General features: G+C 40.1%; 1 protein-coding gene across 16 annotated transcripts in view; it reads right to left on the bottom strand.

The window, feature by feature from the left end:
* The window catches only part of LOC148864530 (CMP-sialic acid transporter 1-like), a 66,161-nt gene that overhangs the window by 34,744 nt on the left and 12,602 nt on the right, over positions 1-18,815 (bottom strand). For 15 of the 16 annotated variants that reach the window (XM_088977250.1, XM_088977242.1, XM_088977243.1 and 12 more), the window contains 2 exons: positions 10,601-10,787; positions 8,831-8,908 (listed from right to left, as the gene is read on the bottom strand). In XM_088977250.1, coding sequence (XP_088833376.1) covers positions 8,831-8,908; positions 10,601-10,787 — 265 coding nt within the window. Of the gene's footprint in view, positions 1-616; positions 933-8,830; positions 8,909-10,600; positions 10,788-18,815 lie in introns of those variants that run through there. The other variant, XM_088977249.1, reaches the window with a different exon arrangement.

Raw genomic sequence — 18,815 nt, 5'->3', positions numbered from 1 at the left:
TATCCCTTCTGTGTGGAAGCATCTCCCAGAAAAACACATTTATGAGCCTTATGTTCAAACTTACGCCTTTGATGACTGTGAATATGCACATAGTAAGTGCACCCAAAAGCACGGAGAGAAAGAGAAAAGATATCCTCATCCGGGAAGAGAAGGCTAAAGAGGGTTTTAAAGTCAAGGACCCGGGAGGGCATACGATTGATCAAAAAAGTAATAGTAAGAACAACATCTCCCCAAAAATTTTACAGGAACATGGGAGGCAAACAAGAGGGATCTGGCAACTTCAACCACATGTTTGTTCTTCATTTCCGCCACCCCGTTTTGTTGTGGAGTGTAAAAACAATAACTTTGATGAATAACCCCAAAAGTTTCAAGATAGGTGGAGAGGGTTCTCTCAAAATACTCCTTAGCATTATCAGAACAGAATATTTTGATATGAGTGTTAAACTGGGTGAGGATGAGTTCATGAAATTTTTGCACAATAGTTGGTACTTCATCCTTGGATTTCATGAGATAAATCCAAGTGTAGTGCAAATAGTCATCAATAAAAAGGATAAAGTACCTGTAACCCCCCATAGTTGGCAAATGATATGGCCCCCACATGTCAAAGTGAACAAATATGGAAAGGAGAAAGAGATCTTTTATTGCTTACTAAATAGGAATGTCTACAATGCTTTGCCAGTTCACACAACTCACAATGAAGACTCGATAAAGACACTCCCTTAAACATATCTGGAAACAAATGACTCAAAGCAGAAAATGACAATTGACCAAATCGAAAGTGACATAACAAAATTTTGTTAACAGAGACTCTAACAAAACTGACTCTAAGGCAACTCCATGAGGTGGTTCCAAAGCTCGACCCGGTGTGTCTAGCAAGTATATTCCATTCACCTCATGGCCAACCTCCCAATCATCCTCTGAGATTGCAGGTCCTGAAAAACACAATGAGTGGGAAAGAAGGTTATGCTGCAATTCATGGATTTAGTTAAGTTGCTAACAGATAAAAGGTTTATGTTAAGTTTAGGGACATGAAGAACAGATGATAAATAAAGGGTGTTAGAGGTGTTAGTGGTGTTAGTGAAGGGGTATTTCGGTCTTTGTACTTGTTGAGAAGGTTGATGTGTACTGTTATGTTAGTTCGAGTGCTTCTTACTTAAAGAAGGGCACTTAAGTCTTTTCCATTTAGTTAATAATATAATAACAGGTCTGGCCGAATCTAGGGAGATGAATCTTTCTCTAATTTGAACCAGCCTTTCTCTCTTTCCTCATCTTTCTCTCTTCTTCTTTCTTCTCCTACTTTACTTTACTTTACTTTACAGTCAACGAACAAAACAGAATTCTAGGGCAGGTCAAACTTAAACATGGTATCAGAGCAAGGTTCAACAAATCAAACTTGCTAGAATTTTGTCTTTTGCGCATTCGAATTAGGGTTTCTCTTGAGTTTCTCAGCTGTGAGTTGGAGACTGGGAAAAGGGCTGAAAAGGAGTGATCGCCCTCTTCCCTATGAGGTTCCTATGCCTCCGATTGTGTCGTTGGTGATTGGTTGTTGTGGTTTCTAAGCCCTAGTTAGGTCTGGTACGTGTGGTGCAGTGGTGTCTCAGCCCTTCGTGTGGTTGGCCTTCAGGCAATGAGGTAAAGTTTTTTTTTATGCATATTATCTGTTATGGAATCGAAGGGCTAGTACGTGTAGTACAGTTCACATGATGGGTTTTCATATTGCAGTATGCTAGGGTTTATGCTTGGGTTTATTTTGGTTTGTGTGTGAATCGAAGGGCAATAGTGTCTACTTAATGGTGAAACTCCCTATTACTGTGGATTAGGGTTTGTGGTGTTACAAGTGTGGTTTTCAGCATTTGATATCGCTGAAATCAGTGTGTAGACTTCGGTGAGTAGGGGTTGTGGTGTTGCAGTTTTCAGCATTTAATACTGCTGAAATCAGTGTGCAGATTTCGGTGAGTAGGGTTTGTGGTGTTGCAGTTCTCAGCATTTATTACTGTTGAAATCAGTGTGCAGATTTCGGTGAAGTGCCTGTGTGTGGTGTGGAGTGTGTAGTGCTCATAATTCAGTGCTCATAATTCAGTGATAAGGAGTTCGGCAATGGCAGATAACAGTGATAGTAAACCTAATGTCATGATCTCTACTGACTACCTGAATGTCCAAATGACCTCCATTAAACTGAATGGAGAGAATTATGTTCCTTGGGCCAAGTCTGTAGAGGTTTTTCTGAAGGCAAAGAAGAAAGTGAAGCATATAAGAGAGGAGAAACCCCCCACTAATTCTCAAGAGTATGAAGACTAGGAGCAGAAAGATGCACAGATCATTACATGGTTGTGGAACAGTATGGAACCCAAAATCAGTGTGAACTTCATGTTTCTTGACACAGCCAAAGAGGTGTGGGATCATGCTAAGAAACTGTATTCAGGTCAGGATAATACCACTAGGGTATATCAACTGTATCAAGAATACTTCAATCTACAACAGGGAAGTCAGAGCCTTGAGGAGTACTATGCCAGTGTGAGGAATATCCGTAATGAGTTAAATGTCTATCATCCTCTCACTTCTGATGTCAAAGTTCAACAGCAACAGCGAGAGCAGCTTGATATGACGGTTTCTGGTGGGGCTGAAGTCTGAGTATGAACCAGTACGAGCTCAGATACTAGGGGGATCTACTCTTCCATCTTTAGAGGAGGTGTTTGCCCGTCTCCGGAGGGCTTCCATTGGATCTATGGATTCTAATGTCTCCGATAAATCAGCATTTGCAGTGTCGAGAGGTCGAGGTGGCAGAAGTGGGGCTCGAGGAGCCCAGCCTAGCAGAAGTGGTAGTGGTGGATCTACACATACCAGTGGTGGTGGTCGTACTGGAGGCAGAGATTCAAGGGGAGCTCGTGGTAGAGGACGTGGCTCGGGTCCACGGAAATGTACTCATTGTGGATTGGATGGACATACCATTAACTACTACTACGACTTACATGGTCCTCCCTCGACGTGGGCCAACCATGCCATGACTAGTGACACCAGTTTCAGCTCTAGATAGGAGAACCAGTCAGCTGACCCGTTGCCTTCTACTCCCTCAGATGGCCCAGGCAAGGAGATGGTGAGTGTTCCTCGGGATGAGTATGAGAGGTTCGTTCAATCCAAGTCGCAGTAGAACACTGCTTCCTTTGCACACTCAGGTATGGCTTGTTTGGCATCCACACCCAACCCCTGAATTATTGATTCTGGAGCCTCCGATCACATGACGGGAACTCTAGGTGTGTTTTCATCTCTCACTCATTGCTCAACATCACAATCTGTTACCCTTGCTAATGGCTCCACATCATCTATCTGTGGTGTTGGTAATGTTGACCTAGACCCTGTATCCCTATCCTCTGTTTTATATGTACCTAAGTTTCCATTTAATCTTATGTTTGTTAGTAAGCTGACCAAGTCCCTTAAGTGCTCCATCACATTTTACCCTTCTATGTGTGTTTTTCAGGATCTCAAGACGGGGATGAAGATTGGTGGAGAGCATGAAGCCGGTGGACTATATTATCTTGATGGTGGTGGACAAACGTCGACGGCCCTTCAGTCATCCATTTCTCCTCTCAAGTGGCATTGTAGATTTGGTCACCCTTCGTTGAAAGTGTTACAGTCCTTAGTCCCTTCATTGATTCAACTTTCTGTTTTAGATTGTGAGTCGTGTCAATTTGGGAAACACCATCGTGTTCCCTTTCGTTCTAGGGTCAATAATCGTGTGTCAAGTCTTTTTTTTTAATTCATTCAGATGTTTGGGGTCCTTATAAAGTGATGCCATATAATGGATACCAATATTTTGTTATTTTTGTTGATGACTGTTCAAGAATGACGTGGCTCTATTTAATAAAAGAAAGAAGTGAATTATTTGCCATCTTCCAGAAATTTTATGTTGAGATCCGCAATCAATTTGGCGTTCACATCAAAATTTTCCGTTCTGATAATGGACGTGAATACTTGTCTTCATCTTTTCAAGAATACTTGGACCAACATGGATGTTCCCAAAACCTTTTGGAGCGATGCAATGCTCACCTCTTGTTTCTTAATTAATCGGATGCCCATGTCTATCCTTGATGGTCGTTCTCCTTTTAGTGTCTTATTCCCCAACATGTCTCCGTTTCCGCTTCCTCCTCGGGTATTTGGGTGTGTCTGCTTCGTTCATAATCTGGGTCCCGGGACTGGCAAGTTAGATGCACATTCCCTGAAATGTATCTTCATTGGCTATTCCCGAACTCAGAAAGGGCACAAGTGTTATCATCCCAGTTCTCGTCGTTCCTTGGTATGTGTTGATGTTGCATTCTTCGAGTCTACTCCGTTCTTCATCGGGTCCGGTGCTGCTGCTTCCTCCCCATCACCACCTCCTCTTCCTCTTCTCGTGGCTGATCCACCTCCTCTGGTTCCAGTCATGCCTACGTCCTTGTCTCCGGTGCCACCATCGGTTGACCGTCCACCCATCCGTCACATGTACCGGCTACAGCTCCTCCAGCTTCATCACCGTCAACAGATCCAGCTCCAGCTCCGACACCAGCCTCCGACCTAGATCTCCCTATTGCCTTCCGAAAAGGTAAACGTACTTGCATCCTTCACCCTATTTCCAATTTTCTTTCACTTACCCACCTCTCCGCCTCCCATCGCCAATTCATCTCTTTGTTATCCTCCGTGGTTGTTCCTAAGGATGTCTAGGAAGCCCTTACCTCTCCAGAGTGGTGCCGTGCTATGAAAGAAGAGCTCTCTGCTCTGCATCATAATCACACATGGGATCTCACCGCTCTTCCTCCTAGGAAGCAGGCTGTCAGTTGTAAGTGGGTGTAGTGTTAAGTACTTGCCAGATGGTTGTGTTGAGCGCCTGAAGGCACGGCTGGTTGCCAAAGGGTACTCCCAAACCTATGGCATTGACTACACAGAGACATTCTCCCCAGTTGCTAAGATAGGGTCAGTTTGTGTCGTCATCTCTCTTGCAGCTATGTATGATTGGCCTCTCCATCAGCTAGATATCAAAAATGCCTTTTTGCATGGTGATTTGCCCGAGGAGGTCTACATGGAGCAACCACCAAGGTTTGTTGCTCAGGGGGAGGATGGTAAGGTATGCAGACTTAAGAAGGCTATTTATGGACTTAAACAGTCCCCTCGAGCATGGTTTGGTAAGTTCAGTGAGGTGGTCAAGAAGTTTGGTATGAAACAATGCCAAGTTGATCACTCTGTCTTCAGTTTTGACTCTTCAGCAGGCAAAATAATATTGGTGGTGTATGTGGATGATATCGTTGTGACTGGGAATGACAAAATGGGCATTGACAGATTGAAGGCATTCCTACAGGAACACTTTCAGACAAAGGACCTTGGCAAGTTGAAATACTTTTTGGGCATAGAGGTAGCAAGATCTAAGCATGGCATTAATTTGTGTCAGAGGAAATATGTGCTCGATTTATTGGAAGAAACAGGGGGGTTGGGTACTAAACCGACTGAGACACCTATGGAAACAAATACGAGGCTGAGCAGTGATATAGGTGAAGTATTTGAAGACCCTGACAAATATCGACGGCTTGTAGGCAAACTAAACTATCTAACCATTACTCGGCCAGATATTTCATTTGTGATTAGTGTGGTGAGTCAGCTCATGCAGAAACCTTTGGTCCCACATTGGAATGCAATGCTAAGGATTGTGAGGTATCTGAAAGGAGCTCCTGGTCGTGGTTTGTTGTACAAGAGTGGTGGAAAACTGGGAGTAGAAGGATACACCATGCTGATTGGGCAAGTTCTATGTCTGACAGACGATCCACCACAGGCTATTGCACCTTTCTGGGGGGTAACCTGGTAACGTGGAAAAGTAAGAAGCAAATAGTTGTGGCAAGAAGCAGTGCAGAAGCAGAATATAGGGCCATGGCACATACTGCTTGTGAATTAGTGTGGCTAAGGAACCTTCTACAGGAGATAGGATATGACATCAATACTCCAATGAAACTCTATTGTGACAATCAGGCAGCAGTTCATATCTCTTCCAAACCAGTGTTTCATGAAAGAACCAAGCACATCGAAGTTGACTATCATTTTGTGAGAGAGAAGGTGCTGAATGGGGTGATAGAAACTGCATATGTTAGTACGGAAAACCAGTGGGCAGACTTGTTTACAAAAGGTTTGAGTCGGGGGAGAGTGGACTACATATGTAACAAGCTGGGATTATAAGATATATACTCAGCAACTTGAGGGGGAGTGTTAGTGGTGTTAGTGAAGGGGTATTTCGGTCTTTGTACTTGTTGAGAAGGTTGATGTGTACTGTTATGTTAGTTCAAGTGCTTCTTACTTAAAGAATGGCACTAAAGTCTTTTCCATTTAGTTAATAATATAATAACAGGTCTAGCCAAATCTAGGGAGATGAATCTTTCTCTAATTCGAACCAGCCTTTCTCTCTCTCCTCATCTTTCTCTCTTCTTCTTTCTTCTCCACTACTTTACTTTACTTTACTTTACAGTCAACGAACAAGACAGAATTCTAGGGCAGGTCAAACTTTAACAAGAGGCATTTATATCTCCTTTACCAGAGATGGGAGCAAGAGACCCATCAGCAAGGGATAATTTCTCTTTGCCAAAGAGAAGGTGGTATGAACAGAAGAGATTAGACAGACTGGTCATATAGTCTGATGCATCGGAATCAATAATCCAAGGGATTTTATGATTACCTGAAACTGAAGCATGATTTGCAGAAGCACGAATACCTGAGTGAGCAAATGCTGATGAAGATGATGTGTTGTTGGAAGGGTGAGATGAAGAAACCATAGCTTCCAAGTGATTTAAGAGCCTCCCATACTTTTCAAAATCCGCCTTCATTGCTGCCAACTGCTCAATGGTTGATTTCTCTTCACTCTCCTTATTTCCTCCTTCAAGTACTGTAGCAACATTAGTTGTCTTAGGCTTTCCTACCTGACTACCCTTCTTAGAGCTGTTGTTATTCTTAAACCTATCAAGGAGAAGCTCAGGATGAAGCTTCCAGCAAGTGTCCTTTGTATGCCTCGGTTTCTTGCGATATTCGCATATCTGCTCTTTTTTCTTAGTAGGACCATTTGGCTTTATTCCAGCATGTGCAAAGTGTTCTGTAGGTGGACCCTGCAACTGAACCTGCCGCCTACTCTCCTCACTACTTATCATAGCATATGCCTGTGAAAGAGTAACCTCATCTTTGGCTAGGATATTTTGCCTAATGATGTCAAACTCAGGGTTGAGTCCAGTGAGAAATTCAAACACCATATTTCTCTCCACCAACTTCCTATACATTTCAGCATCATTCTTACTCTCCCATACAACTGTTTCCGTAACATCAATTTCTTACCATAGGGGTTTCAGTATAGAGTAGTAGATTGCTACACTCTTCTCCCCCTATCTTAGGTTCTTCACATCACTTTTCAACTTATATACTCTGGCTACATTCAATTTCTGTGAATAGGTCTCAGTAACATTGTCCCATATCTCCTTAGCTGAAGACATCCAGAGATAGTACTGACTTATATGGGGTTGCATAGAATTGACCAACCATCCTATGACAGTATAGTTCTCTTGCATCCATTTTTCAAATTCAGGGTCTGTCTCTTCGGGTTTCACTTTACTACCTGTGAGATACCCGAGTTTTCCTCTACTACAGACATAAATTCTTATAGATTGTGCCCAAGCAAGATAATTTGTCCCATCTAGCTTGATTGTGGTTACACCAGTCAAAACGGAATCTACCGAGCCAAGGCCTAAAACCGGCACTTGCTTGAACTCACTTCCGTATGGCTCCATTAATCAAACAAAAATCAAAGAACCAAAAATTTTGTCTGTATAAACTTACTTGAAGTCAAACCAGAACCCAGATGCTTGAAAACTAGGGTTTTACTCCATCCAGTTGTTGGGTAGAAAGAGAGAAGATGAAGTCGCTCCTACCAGACCTTCCCAATCTCTTCCAAACCTGAACCGCCCTCCTTTAGGAGTCACAAGACACCTCCCAAGCACAGAGCGCCACACCCAAGCTTCACCTTTACCTGTACCTTCGAAAATCTCTAATCGACTAGGGTTTTGAGCAACAACAAAACAGCACCGCTTCTTGGCAATATCCAGCCAGATTTAAACTCTCCAAACCCTCTACCAACTAGGCCAGAGATCCTCTATACTATAGAGAACCTATCTCTCCATACACTCTCTTAACCTAAGGGTGTATGGGAAAAGAAGAAAAGGAAAAAGGAAGAAATAGACCTGGCTCTGATACCAAGATGCAAATCAGTCCTCAAATATTAGGTGTAAATTTGTAGATTAGAAGAAAAAAAAGAAGAGAAGTAAGAGCAGCAATACAAGAGAAGAAGATGGCGAAAAGAGAAGGAAGAAGAAGAAGAAATCAAATCCCCTCTCCTTTCTCCTCTAACCCTTTTTTTTATTAAGAATTAAAGTTAGAGTAATGACAAGTATGCCTTTAAGTGGGCGGTCAGCTAGGCAGTAACATAATGAGATTAAACAAAAAAAAGAAATAACAAGCCCATTAGCCAACAGTAAAAGAAAAGACATTACAAGAAAAGATACTAGGGCCCATTCGGCCCAGTCTCTTTACAGTATACTTTCTATATCTATCTTTACCTTTATATTTTTAATGAAATTGCTGAAGTCTTGATAAAAAAAAGGACAAAAAGGTGGATTCCGCCATTATCTGACTAGATTGATTAAAACCATAGGTCGAGCTGCTTGTGTTTAAGAAACCATATAGTGAGAGAAATGTGACACAGTTAAAAATAGCAATATGAGGTAGATAAAAAGAATTTTTTAAGGAATTTACAACGATTGAATCTTGAAAATTTTTTTACCTGCAATGTAGGCTTGAAATTGAAGAGGTATACAGATAAAATCATTGTCAGTAGCATAGCCATTGATGTGGAGTATACCTGAAACCCCCCAAAAAGATAATAGTAGATGAATCAAATTGTTTATAACAGCACTGGCAAGAAAAGGGAAAGACTTATTTCTTTGGTTTTCAAGATAGGTTAGAACAGCAGTCATTGGTTAAATCTATGTGGCAAAAGAAAAATGCCTTTCTCAGACAGAGCTATAGATTTTTCCCAATCAATATCAATAAGAAAACCCTATGTAGACACAAGGTGTCAGACAATATCATTGCAGGAAATATGAACAGCTGTATGTAAAGAGAGATGCAATTAAACCAAGAGGGAGGTAGCCAAGGCTAGCTACCTCCTGGGTGTGTAAAATTGTGTTTTGTATTTTCCTTGCAGTAATAAGATGAACAACAGCTATTCATAAGAAAAAAGATCAGCAGAACAGAATGGCAAAACAGGATTAATGTAGCCAACCCAAAGGATATAGGTTAAGTAGTAAAAAATTATTTAAGCACTCAAAATTTAACAATGGATATGGCACTAAACAGAACAGAATGGCAAAATAGGATTCATGTAGCCAACCCCATATAGATAGGACAAGGCTTAGATGATGATGACAATGAAATCATTTCTTACTGCTTCAGCCCATGTCCTTTTTGGTCTTCCCTTGGCTCTTCTAGATCCTTCCACTTGCAATAGATCATAGAAGTTCCTACACTAAGATGGTGTTTGGTTCCATTGCTGCTTATCAAATAATCGGCACCAGCTCAGTGCTACATAGGCGTTTCTCCCCAATGGATCTTAAAATTTTGTTTGGTTAAGCTGTTTATCAAGAATACATTTTTCTTGGGTTATGTAAGAGCTATCAATTGGGGTTTCCCCCAATGGTAAGGCATTTTTTCACTGTTTGGCACATGTGGCGCCTAATGGCACCTAGTTGTCAAAAATGCTGATAAACATTTCTCAATAACTTTTCTTGTTTTTCAATAAAAGTGCCTTACAAAATGTTTATGAGATAAACGGCAACAGAACTAAACAGCCCCTAAAACACTCAAAATGTTATTTCCTGTGTTTTTTTTTTCAGGTCAAATTTGGGGGTGCTTAAAAACAAGTGCTTATTCGAATAAGCACTTATTTGGGCTGGGACCACATCAATAAGCACTTATTTGTGTTTGGGAAATAAGCCCAAAATAAGTGATTATTCTCAGAATAAGCACTTATTTGAGAAGCCCAAACTTTGGGCTTATTTTTTAAGTGCTTGTTCAACAAGTATTTATTTCCTTTCTGGCCTATCTTGGCTCACCACGTCATTTTAAAACTACCTATACTACCCCTATTTAAAATAAGTGCTCATTAGAATAAGCACTTGTTTTTAAGCACTTATTTTTCAAATAAGCACTTTCAAACTTGGCCTTAACCAATTTCTTGTGATAGCATTATTCCTTTGTAAATTTGAGGAGGGTGGTTTTTTTTGGGGGGTGATGGTGTTTCAATTTGTACATCTTCTCATGTGCATCCTTCCCCTTTTTTGCACTAAAACTTATCATTAAAAAGAACCTCTAACAACTGATTTCATATGGACAACAGCAACCATGATACATATCAATATTTTATTCCTTGATTAGGCCATAGAAAAAAGAGAAATATTGTATTGACATGTTCCTAGTGTGAATGGCACATACTATGGGTGCATGACGCAAATACCTGGACACGAAACATTACAAGAAGAGAGTAACAACTAACCTTAACAATATTATCTGCATACTTCATTAACCAAGACACTAGCAAACCAGTAGACCCTAGATTTAATACCACCAACCATGTAATAATACTATAACCATCCAACAGGCGTTGCCACCATGGTCCCTTCTCAAATCCACCTCTGAAATCGTCCAGGAGAAGTCGTGCCATGTTGAAGATTGCACCAAACCTGAAAAAAGTATTGTCTATGAGAATAATCAACATAATCCTTAAAAGCTTCTGACAATATGCATACTAGTCATGTCAATAACGTTCACTTAGAAAATGTTCTAGAGATGTAAATAAAACTATAAACTTGTTTTAATTTTTCTTGTGACAGAAGGTAACGTGTATATATTGTCGTCTTGCAAGGACCCAAAGTTCCATCCAGAACCAAAAGAAAAAAAAAAAAAAATCATGTCGGAAGAGAAATGCTGTTATACCCAAAAAAGCCCTTACCCAGAATATGCAACACATCAGCAGTGCAATCCATCTCCCTCCCTAAGAATCCATCAAATATTAACTGCAGTGCTGACCAAAACTTCATAAATCTCATTTAAGAATGGCTGTTGTCCCCAAGTGTTTTGATGATAAAGACATCAAGTTCTAGTGCTTCCAATTTGTGTATATTTCTTTTTAGGACTTAATGTAATCATTTGCAAGAAATGCACACAAAATGGGCTTAATTGACTGACCTCGGTTTGACCAAGACCTTAGAGACCAATAGTTAAATGGCTAGGATTTCCCCAAACTCTATACTGAGCTTAAGTGTGAAATCCTAAATGTGGAGGCCTAAGGAGTCAACTCCCAAATATTTGGAGCCACCTACTTGAAGTTTCTAAGGTGGGACATAGTCATTAGCCGACTGCCCATAAGGTAGTAGCCAACCCAAGACTGGTATCAGTGAGTTGACTACCCATGAGGCAGTAGTCGACTACCCGTGACCGTGTCAGTTGAGTCTGGTGTTACAAGGTCAGCCGTTGACTATTGTAACAGAGGTATTCAACTATATCTAACAGCCGAGAACTTGATACACTTAGTAGTCAACTACCAAGAGGTAATAGTCGGCTACCAAAGAGACGATTCTCTCCCAAGTAATAGTAAACTACCAAAACCCAGCACTCAACTACCTACTCATAGAATTGAAGCAGTCAACTACTTCACAACGAACAAGAAATTTTTGACTATTTGAAGGCTCAACGACTCTTTCTTCTTCTGGTAAGCCTTCAATCTTCTCTGTATGTTCCAATTTAATCGGATGTCTCCGAAGAGACTTCTGGTAAGCCTTCAATCTTGTTAGGAGCAAACTCTAAACATTTATACAAATGGTTTAATCCCTTCCCAACAGATCTGTAACAGTCACAAGCTCTCTAACCATTATTCATGCTATATATACATAAGCTTGAGATGAAAATCTCAAGGAAGTGAATTGAGTTATGTAGTGAAAAGAGTAAAAAGAGAAATAGCAACAAAGCAACTTTATTTGAAGAGATTCTGAGCTAAAAGAGTTTTTATCCTTAGAGGAGGAAAGGCTTTAAAAAGCTAATTTGTACCTCATTGATTCTCTCCAAAAATATTAACTCTCTTCAAGGGCATTTAGCCCATATTTGTTTATGCCCATTCTTGAATTTGAATAGTTTGTTTTGTATTTCATATCTTCCTAGTAAGAGGCATTATTTTTGTGATTTAAACTATTTATATCTATTGTAATTGTTTAGCTAATAATATCTAGCTGATGGTTGTTGAGTGTTCAAATATTGAACACTGAAAAGGTTGGGATAGCACCAGTAAGTCTATATAGTTAAAGATGTTGTTGGCACCTGGGAAGTGTAATTGTTGTAAAGTCTTGTTGCCACCTAGGAAGTCCAACTAGTTGTAAAGGTTTTGCTAGCGCCTAGGAAATCCAGTTGAATTAGTAGAAATTCTCAAGTAGCGTGCCTGGGGAGAGGACATAGGCCTGGGTTGGCCGAACCTCTATAAATCTTGTGTATTCTCTTGATTGTTTGCAGTTCTTTAAGTTTATTTATGTTAATTATTCACGGTGCTATAATTTATCACACAAGCACTTTACATTACTGCTCTCTATTATCTGTATAACTTTTAGCTTTTGAACTTTAGAAAGCTTTAGTTGGGGGAAATCAATAGAACCCAATTCACCCCCTCCCCCTCTTGGGTTAGGCTACCTGGTCAACAATGGCCACTTTCCATGCTTTGGAACCACAAGCAATTGCAAAAATCACCCTCCATTATTGAAGAACTAAGCCATATTATTTGATTCTAGTACTCATAAGAAGGGCTTCGACTTCTGTTTCTATTGAGTTTGTGTCCCTTATATGCCCTCTAAGAGGCCAAAACCATTCCAATCAGCTTTGAGCATGGTTTAAAATGCCCATAAATTTCCTAATATTTCAAGGACATGTTTCTATTTCCATGTGCAGTTGTGCACCGACACAAAATATTACTAGAATCAACATATTCCCCAATGAAAGCTACTGCTGTGCTGTTGTAGAGTACAAGAGATAATGTTATAAGTTGGTGACAATATTTTAGATATGTGTAGTAGTTTTATTACGCACCTAATAGGCATCATTACCACTTTGAGCTAAATCAAAAATCTTTTAAACATGAATTTAAATCTTAGTTTTTAGGGTAAATCTCTTAAACTACCCTTACTATTTGCGAAATTGACTAACTGTACCCTTATTGTTTACATATTGTCTTAAACTACCATTACTGTTTCTAAAAATTGACAGTCGTTAAGTGCTAATGGAAAGAAACGAAATGTCAAATTTGCCCTCCACTATTCCCTAAACTTCAAAATAAAACCCAACTGATGAACAATTCTGATTTGAAAGGTATTTCCCATCATCGTATGCCAGTGCTCCCCCAAGGTATTTTCCGTCATTGCTGCAGTTGTCGGTTGGGATCCACCATTAAAGCAGTAAGTAGTGGGGGTAAATATAACCGAATTGATTGGAAGATTGGGATTCCCCATTAAAGCAATAATGGAGAATCTATGCCGCAGTTTCCATCCTCCCCTGTGGCACCAAACGGTGAATCCATGACAGAAAATACCTTACTGCTTTAATGGTGAATCTATGCCCGTGGTTTTCGTCCTCCCCTGTGGCATCAAATGCTACCATCCATGGCGGCCCCCTCGCCCTCAGAGAACTTATGATCTACCTCATGTCATTGCCGACTCCCGTGATTACCCTGAGGTCGACTGGATTGCAGGCGACATGTTCAAACACATTCCTAGTGTCGATGCCATCTTATTGAAGGAAAATAAGTCGAGTATGTTTCAATCTTTTCTTTTCTTTTTTATGAATGATAATAAGTTTATTAATTCAGAAGCAGATTTAGAGTGAGTTCATACAACATCCCAAGGAGAGGCGCGAGCTGCAGCCCCTCCTTGAATCTTACAAGTAAACTAGGAAAGAAAAGCAAGAATCACAACTGAGCCCAAAACAATTCTTCCCTATTTACCCCTTGCTTAGCTAACACACCTGACAAAGTATTTGCTAATCTCCCCACCCATTGTACAATTACCAATATATTCCTTGTCAACCAACTAAATTTCTTCATTTCATTCTTGTAATGCCACATAGCCTCTTTAGGATTTTTCAACCAACCCCACACCACTTTATAATCCTCCTTGATTGTTAGGTGTTGTACCCCCATCTGGTTTGCAAATAGCACCCCTTGTACAACAGCTAAAAGTTCTGCCCTGATGGAGTCCCCAATTCCCAAGGGACTTGAGTAGAGCAACAAAATCTCTCCCTTCTCATTTCTCAAAGCACCCCCCATTCCAGATAATCCTGGATTACCCATGCTATTTCCATCAAAGCTCAACTTCAGTGAGCCATCGAATGGAGGAAACAAGCTTGTAATTGATTTGTCCTTTAGGGATGAACACCTCGCTACTATTGACCAATTTCTCCAAAGGTCATTAAAAGAGAATTGATGAAAGATTTCCAAGGTCTTCAGCCAAGGTATTGCCCTATTTAACACACAGTATTTCAAATCCTGACTGCTCATTTCCTTTTCTTGAAAAATTCTAATATTCCTTTCTTCCCAAAGAGTCCAAATCAAGGCATCACGAGCACATCTCCACATAATTCTCCCTATTTTTGTAGGCCAATAAAAGGTAGAATGGTTGAAGAGCATGTGAACTTCTGCTGGTAGACTCCAACTACTCCCAAACAATGAAAGTCGTCAAGCCCAAAGGTCTACAGAAAAGGGACAAGATATTAATAGGTGGTAACAATCCTCACCGTGAGCTCTACAGAGTATACACCAATTAGGAGAAATACAGAGGAAAGGTCTTCTCTTTTGTAGGTTATCTAGAGTGTTTACTTTCCCATGGAATACTTCCCAACAAAATGCCATAATTTTTTTGGGAACTGGCCTACACCAAATTTCTTTTGACGGAAAGGGTTGGTGAGTAGAAAGTTGAGAGATGGACTCGAAGAAAGAAGCACAAGTGAAGATTCCATTGGGTCTATGAGTCAATACCCTCTTATCTGGCTTGGAGGGATCCAAACAAACATGATTAAGACAACAAAGCAAGACAGAAAGAGATTCAATTTCATCATCCCTAAGTCCTCTACGAAACCCAAAATCCCAAGTAGGATCATTCTTGACTCAGAATTTGATATTTGAGCTTTTCTTCACCATGTGGCACAACTTATTAATTTCTTAAGCAGACAAACTATAAGAGCAACACTTTCTTTTATAGTCAGGATAAATCAATCAAACATGATGCACACGAAAGTGTAAAAAATCAGGTTTGGATTGCTTTAATTGGTCAAGTTTCAACCCTAACCCAACTCAACTTTATGTTCAATTGGCATTTTTCAACCCTAATCCTAATCCAATCTTCATCCCAACCAAACCCTCCTCCTTTTCTGGTCAGATTGGGTTGGGTTTGGCCTTGCAGCCCTTCAGCATTCACTGTTTATAATTCAGCTCGGTATTGCAGACATAATCCATAAGCAGGGAGAACCCTTGATGCTCTCTGAACTGGGGGCTCAAATTCCTGTGCAACCAATCAACACCAATCACTTGCATAGGTTAATGTGTTACATTGTGCACATGAAGATCTTCACCAAGGAAACCCATGATGGCGAAGAACGATATGGGCTGGCTCCACTGGGTAAGTTCCTTGTAAATGGGTGGGACAGGAGCATGGTGCCAGCCATATTAGTGGTCACTGACAAGGATTTCTTGGCACCCTGGTACCGTCTCAAGGATAGCTTGGCCAGTGAGGGGAAGCTTTTGAGAAAGCGTCAAGGAAGAGCATATGGACATACATGGCTGATCATCTGGAGAAGAATAAGCTCTTCAAGGTTGGTCTACTACTGATTTTATACAAGAACATGGGAACGCTGGCTGCAGAAATGGAGAAAGCAGAAAATAGAGAGTTAATAAAAAAAAATAAGAAGACGGGGAGTGAAACAGTTGCACATCGATGATCGTCGGGGAGTGGTTCGTTGTAGTTGCCACTGGGAAGAGGGATTGTGAAGAAGAGAGAGGGATGAAGGGCAAAATTGGGTTTTATAGAAAATTTATGTCATGCGGTGTCACGTGTGTATGAATTTCGACGTAACATTAACGGATATTAACGGCAAGGGTAGAGCTAGTCAATTGTCAGAAACAGTAGGGGTGGTGCAAGACAATAGTTAAACAGTAAAGGTACAGTTTGTCAATTTCGTGAACAGGGTAAATCTCTTAAACTACCCCTACTGTTTACGAAATTGACAAATTGTACCTTTACTGTTTATTGTAAAATAATTTATTTGGTTTTTCTATTAGAATCATTTGCACCTTCTATGAGTTTAAATTTTGCTTGAACTCAATCCATCATGTAGTTTTGATGATTTAGAATTTTGGAACAAAAATGGGTCTACTAATGCATCCTTTATCATTATTAAAAATAGCATTCTATATTTTTGCATATCTTAAAATTTTTCCACCATGTTTATTATTATTTTTTTATCAATAACAATAGATTTCATTAAATAGGAATAAGCTTACAAAGTAGAGGAGCTAAAGTATCGTAACTCCCCAAGAAAGTGGGAAGGCACCCAAAAAGAAAAGAATAATTACAACTGAGCCCAGAAACCAGAATCCCCATTCACCCCTTGCCTAGCTAATCTATCAGCAAAGGAATTTGCATTTCGCTTTACCCAAATATACTGAACTTCCATGTCCTTGATCAGCAAGTTGAATTTTCTCTTTTCATTGTTGTAGCTCCAAAGCTTAGAGGTGTCATCTTTTAGCCAATTCACTACAGTCTCAGAATCTCCCTCTATAATCAGTTTCTTAACATTCAGGTCTTTAGCCCTTTGTACCCCTTGCAAAGCTGCTAACACCTCAGCCCTTAAAGAGTCTCCCACTCCAATTGGGCCAGAGAACATAGCCCTCAAAGCTACTAAAACCTCCACCATGTTTATAATTCTTAGTTTCTTACAATATTTCCATTAGACATTTTTTTATAATTAATTTCCATATGATATTTCCGACATGTATATTTGGATGATCAATAATTTTTTGATATATTTGGATGATTGATATTTGTCGACAAGATATAAATTGCGGCAAATTAAGAAAGATAAGATTTGCTGCAAATTTAGAAAGATTTGATTTGATTGATTACAGATTTGAATAAATTTAGGAAATATTAGATTTGAATAAAATTAGGAAAGTCATATCCTAGGATTAAGGGAAAGATTTAATCAATCCCTAATTGAGAGAGATTCTAGGAGTAATTGAGAGAGATCCTAGGAGTTTGTCCCTACTATCTTTTCTTATTTAAGTAGTATGCTCAACATGTTTCATCAACACACTATCAATACAGAAGTATTTCTTTTCTCTCCCTCTTCATTTCTTCTTCTCTTCCTCTTATTTTACCACATGGTATCAGAGCTTTAGGGTCCGATCATGAATTTTAAGGCCACCATGGTTGGCTCTGGTTCAACCTCTTCGGATACTACCAGTGGTGTGACATCTTTGGAGGGAGGTATTCAGTCAGCGGCCATTTCTCTCTCTGATAATTCTCTTCAGATTACCATTCACAAATTGAATGGAAAGAATTATCTTGAGTGGTCTCAGTCCGTGCGGTTGGTGATCAACAACAAAGGGAAACTCGGTTATTTGAATGGCGAAGTAAAACCGCCAGCCACTGATGATCCAAAGTGCAAGCAGTGGCGTTCTGAAGACTCTATGGTTACCGCCTGGCTGATCAACTCTATGGATCCTGTGGTTGGAAAACCATTCATGTTCCTGCCAACTGCTCATGATGTGTGGGGAGCTGTTAGGGAAACCTATTCAGATCTGGACAATCATTCACAACTGTTCGAACTGAATACCCGAATGTGGAAGATGCAGCAAGGTAAGCATGATGTAACTGTTTATTATAATGAGATGATGGTTGTTTGGCAGGAGCTGGATTTATTTGAAGAATGGGAAAGTCCGAGTGACAGTGCTCGGTACAAAAAGAAGATAGAAAGAGGCTGAGTCTTTGTCTTCTTGGCTACTTTGAATAAAGAACTCGATGAGGTTCAGGGACGTATCTTAGGGCGAAAGCCCTTGCCTACTATAAGAGAAGTTTTTTCAGAAGTGCATAGAGAAGAAACACGGCGGCAAGTGATGTTGAAGAATGCTAATGAAACAAAAATTGAGAATGAAGGTCCGCTCTTGTGGCCCGAGGTGCAGACGCAGACGGAGATAAACGAGGTGGAAAGCAAAGACCTTGGTGTGATCATTGTAAAAAGTCGTGGCATACTCGAGAAATATGCTGGAAGCTGCACGGGAAACCAGCAGGTTGGAAGAAAAAATCAGACAGTGACAACAAGTCAGGGGGGAGATGTCCGTGCACTTCAAGTAAGCAATTAGGATCCAAGGCAGCAATTCATCCTCGGAGTCTCTTCCTTTCACAAAAGAACAAATAGAGCACTTATATAAAATGTTTCAATCTCAATCGTTAAGAAACTCTAACCCATCATGCTCTCTAGTCCAGTCAGGTAATTTTTTTAGTGCAGCCATTGCTTGTACCAAATCTAATGGCTCTTGGATATTAGATCAGAGATCAGGTGCCACTGATCATATGACCGGCACTTCACAATTCTTCTCTTCATATACACCCTGTGCAGGGAATCAAATGGTTAAAATTGCGGATGGTTCCTTTGCTACTGTTGCTGGAAAATGAACTGTATCT

Source organism: Nelumbo lutea, chromosome 3 (genome assembly GCF_056320005.1).
Source record: "Nelumbo lutea isolate HS-2025 chromosome 3, American lotus-T2T, whole genome shotgun sequence".
Lineage (NCBI taxonomy): Eukaryota > Viridiplantae > Streptophyta > Magnoliopsida > Proteales > Nelumbonaceae > Nelumbo > Nelumbo lutea.
The sequence above is the reverse complement of the archived record's forward strand: the minus strand, read 5'-3'. Positions and strand labels throughout refer to the sequence as shown.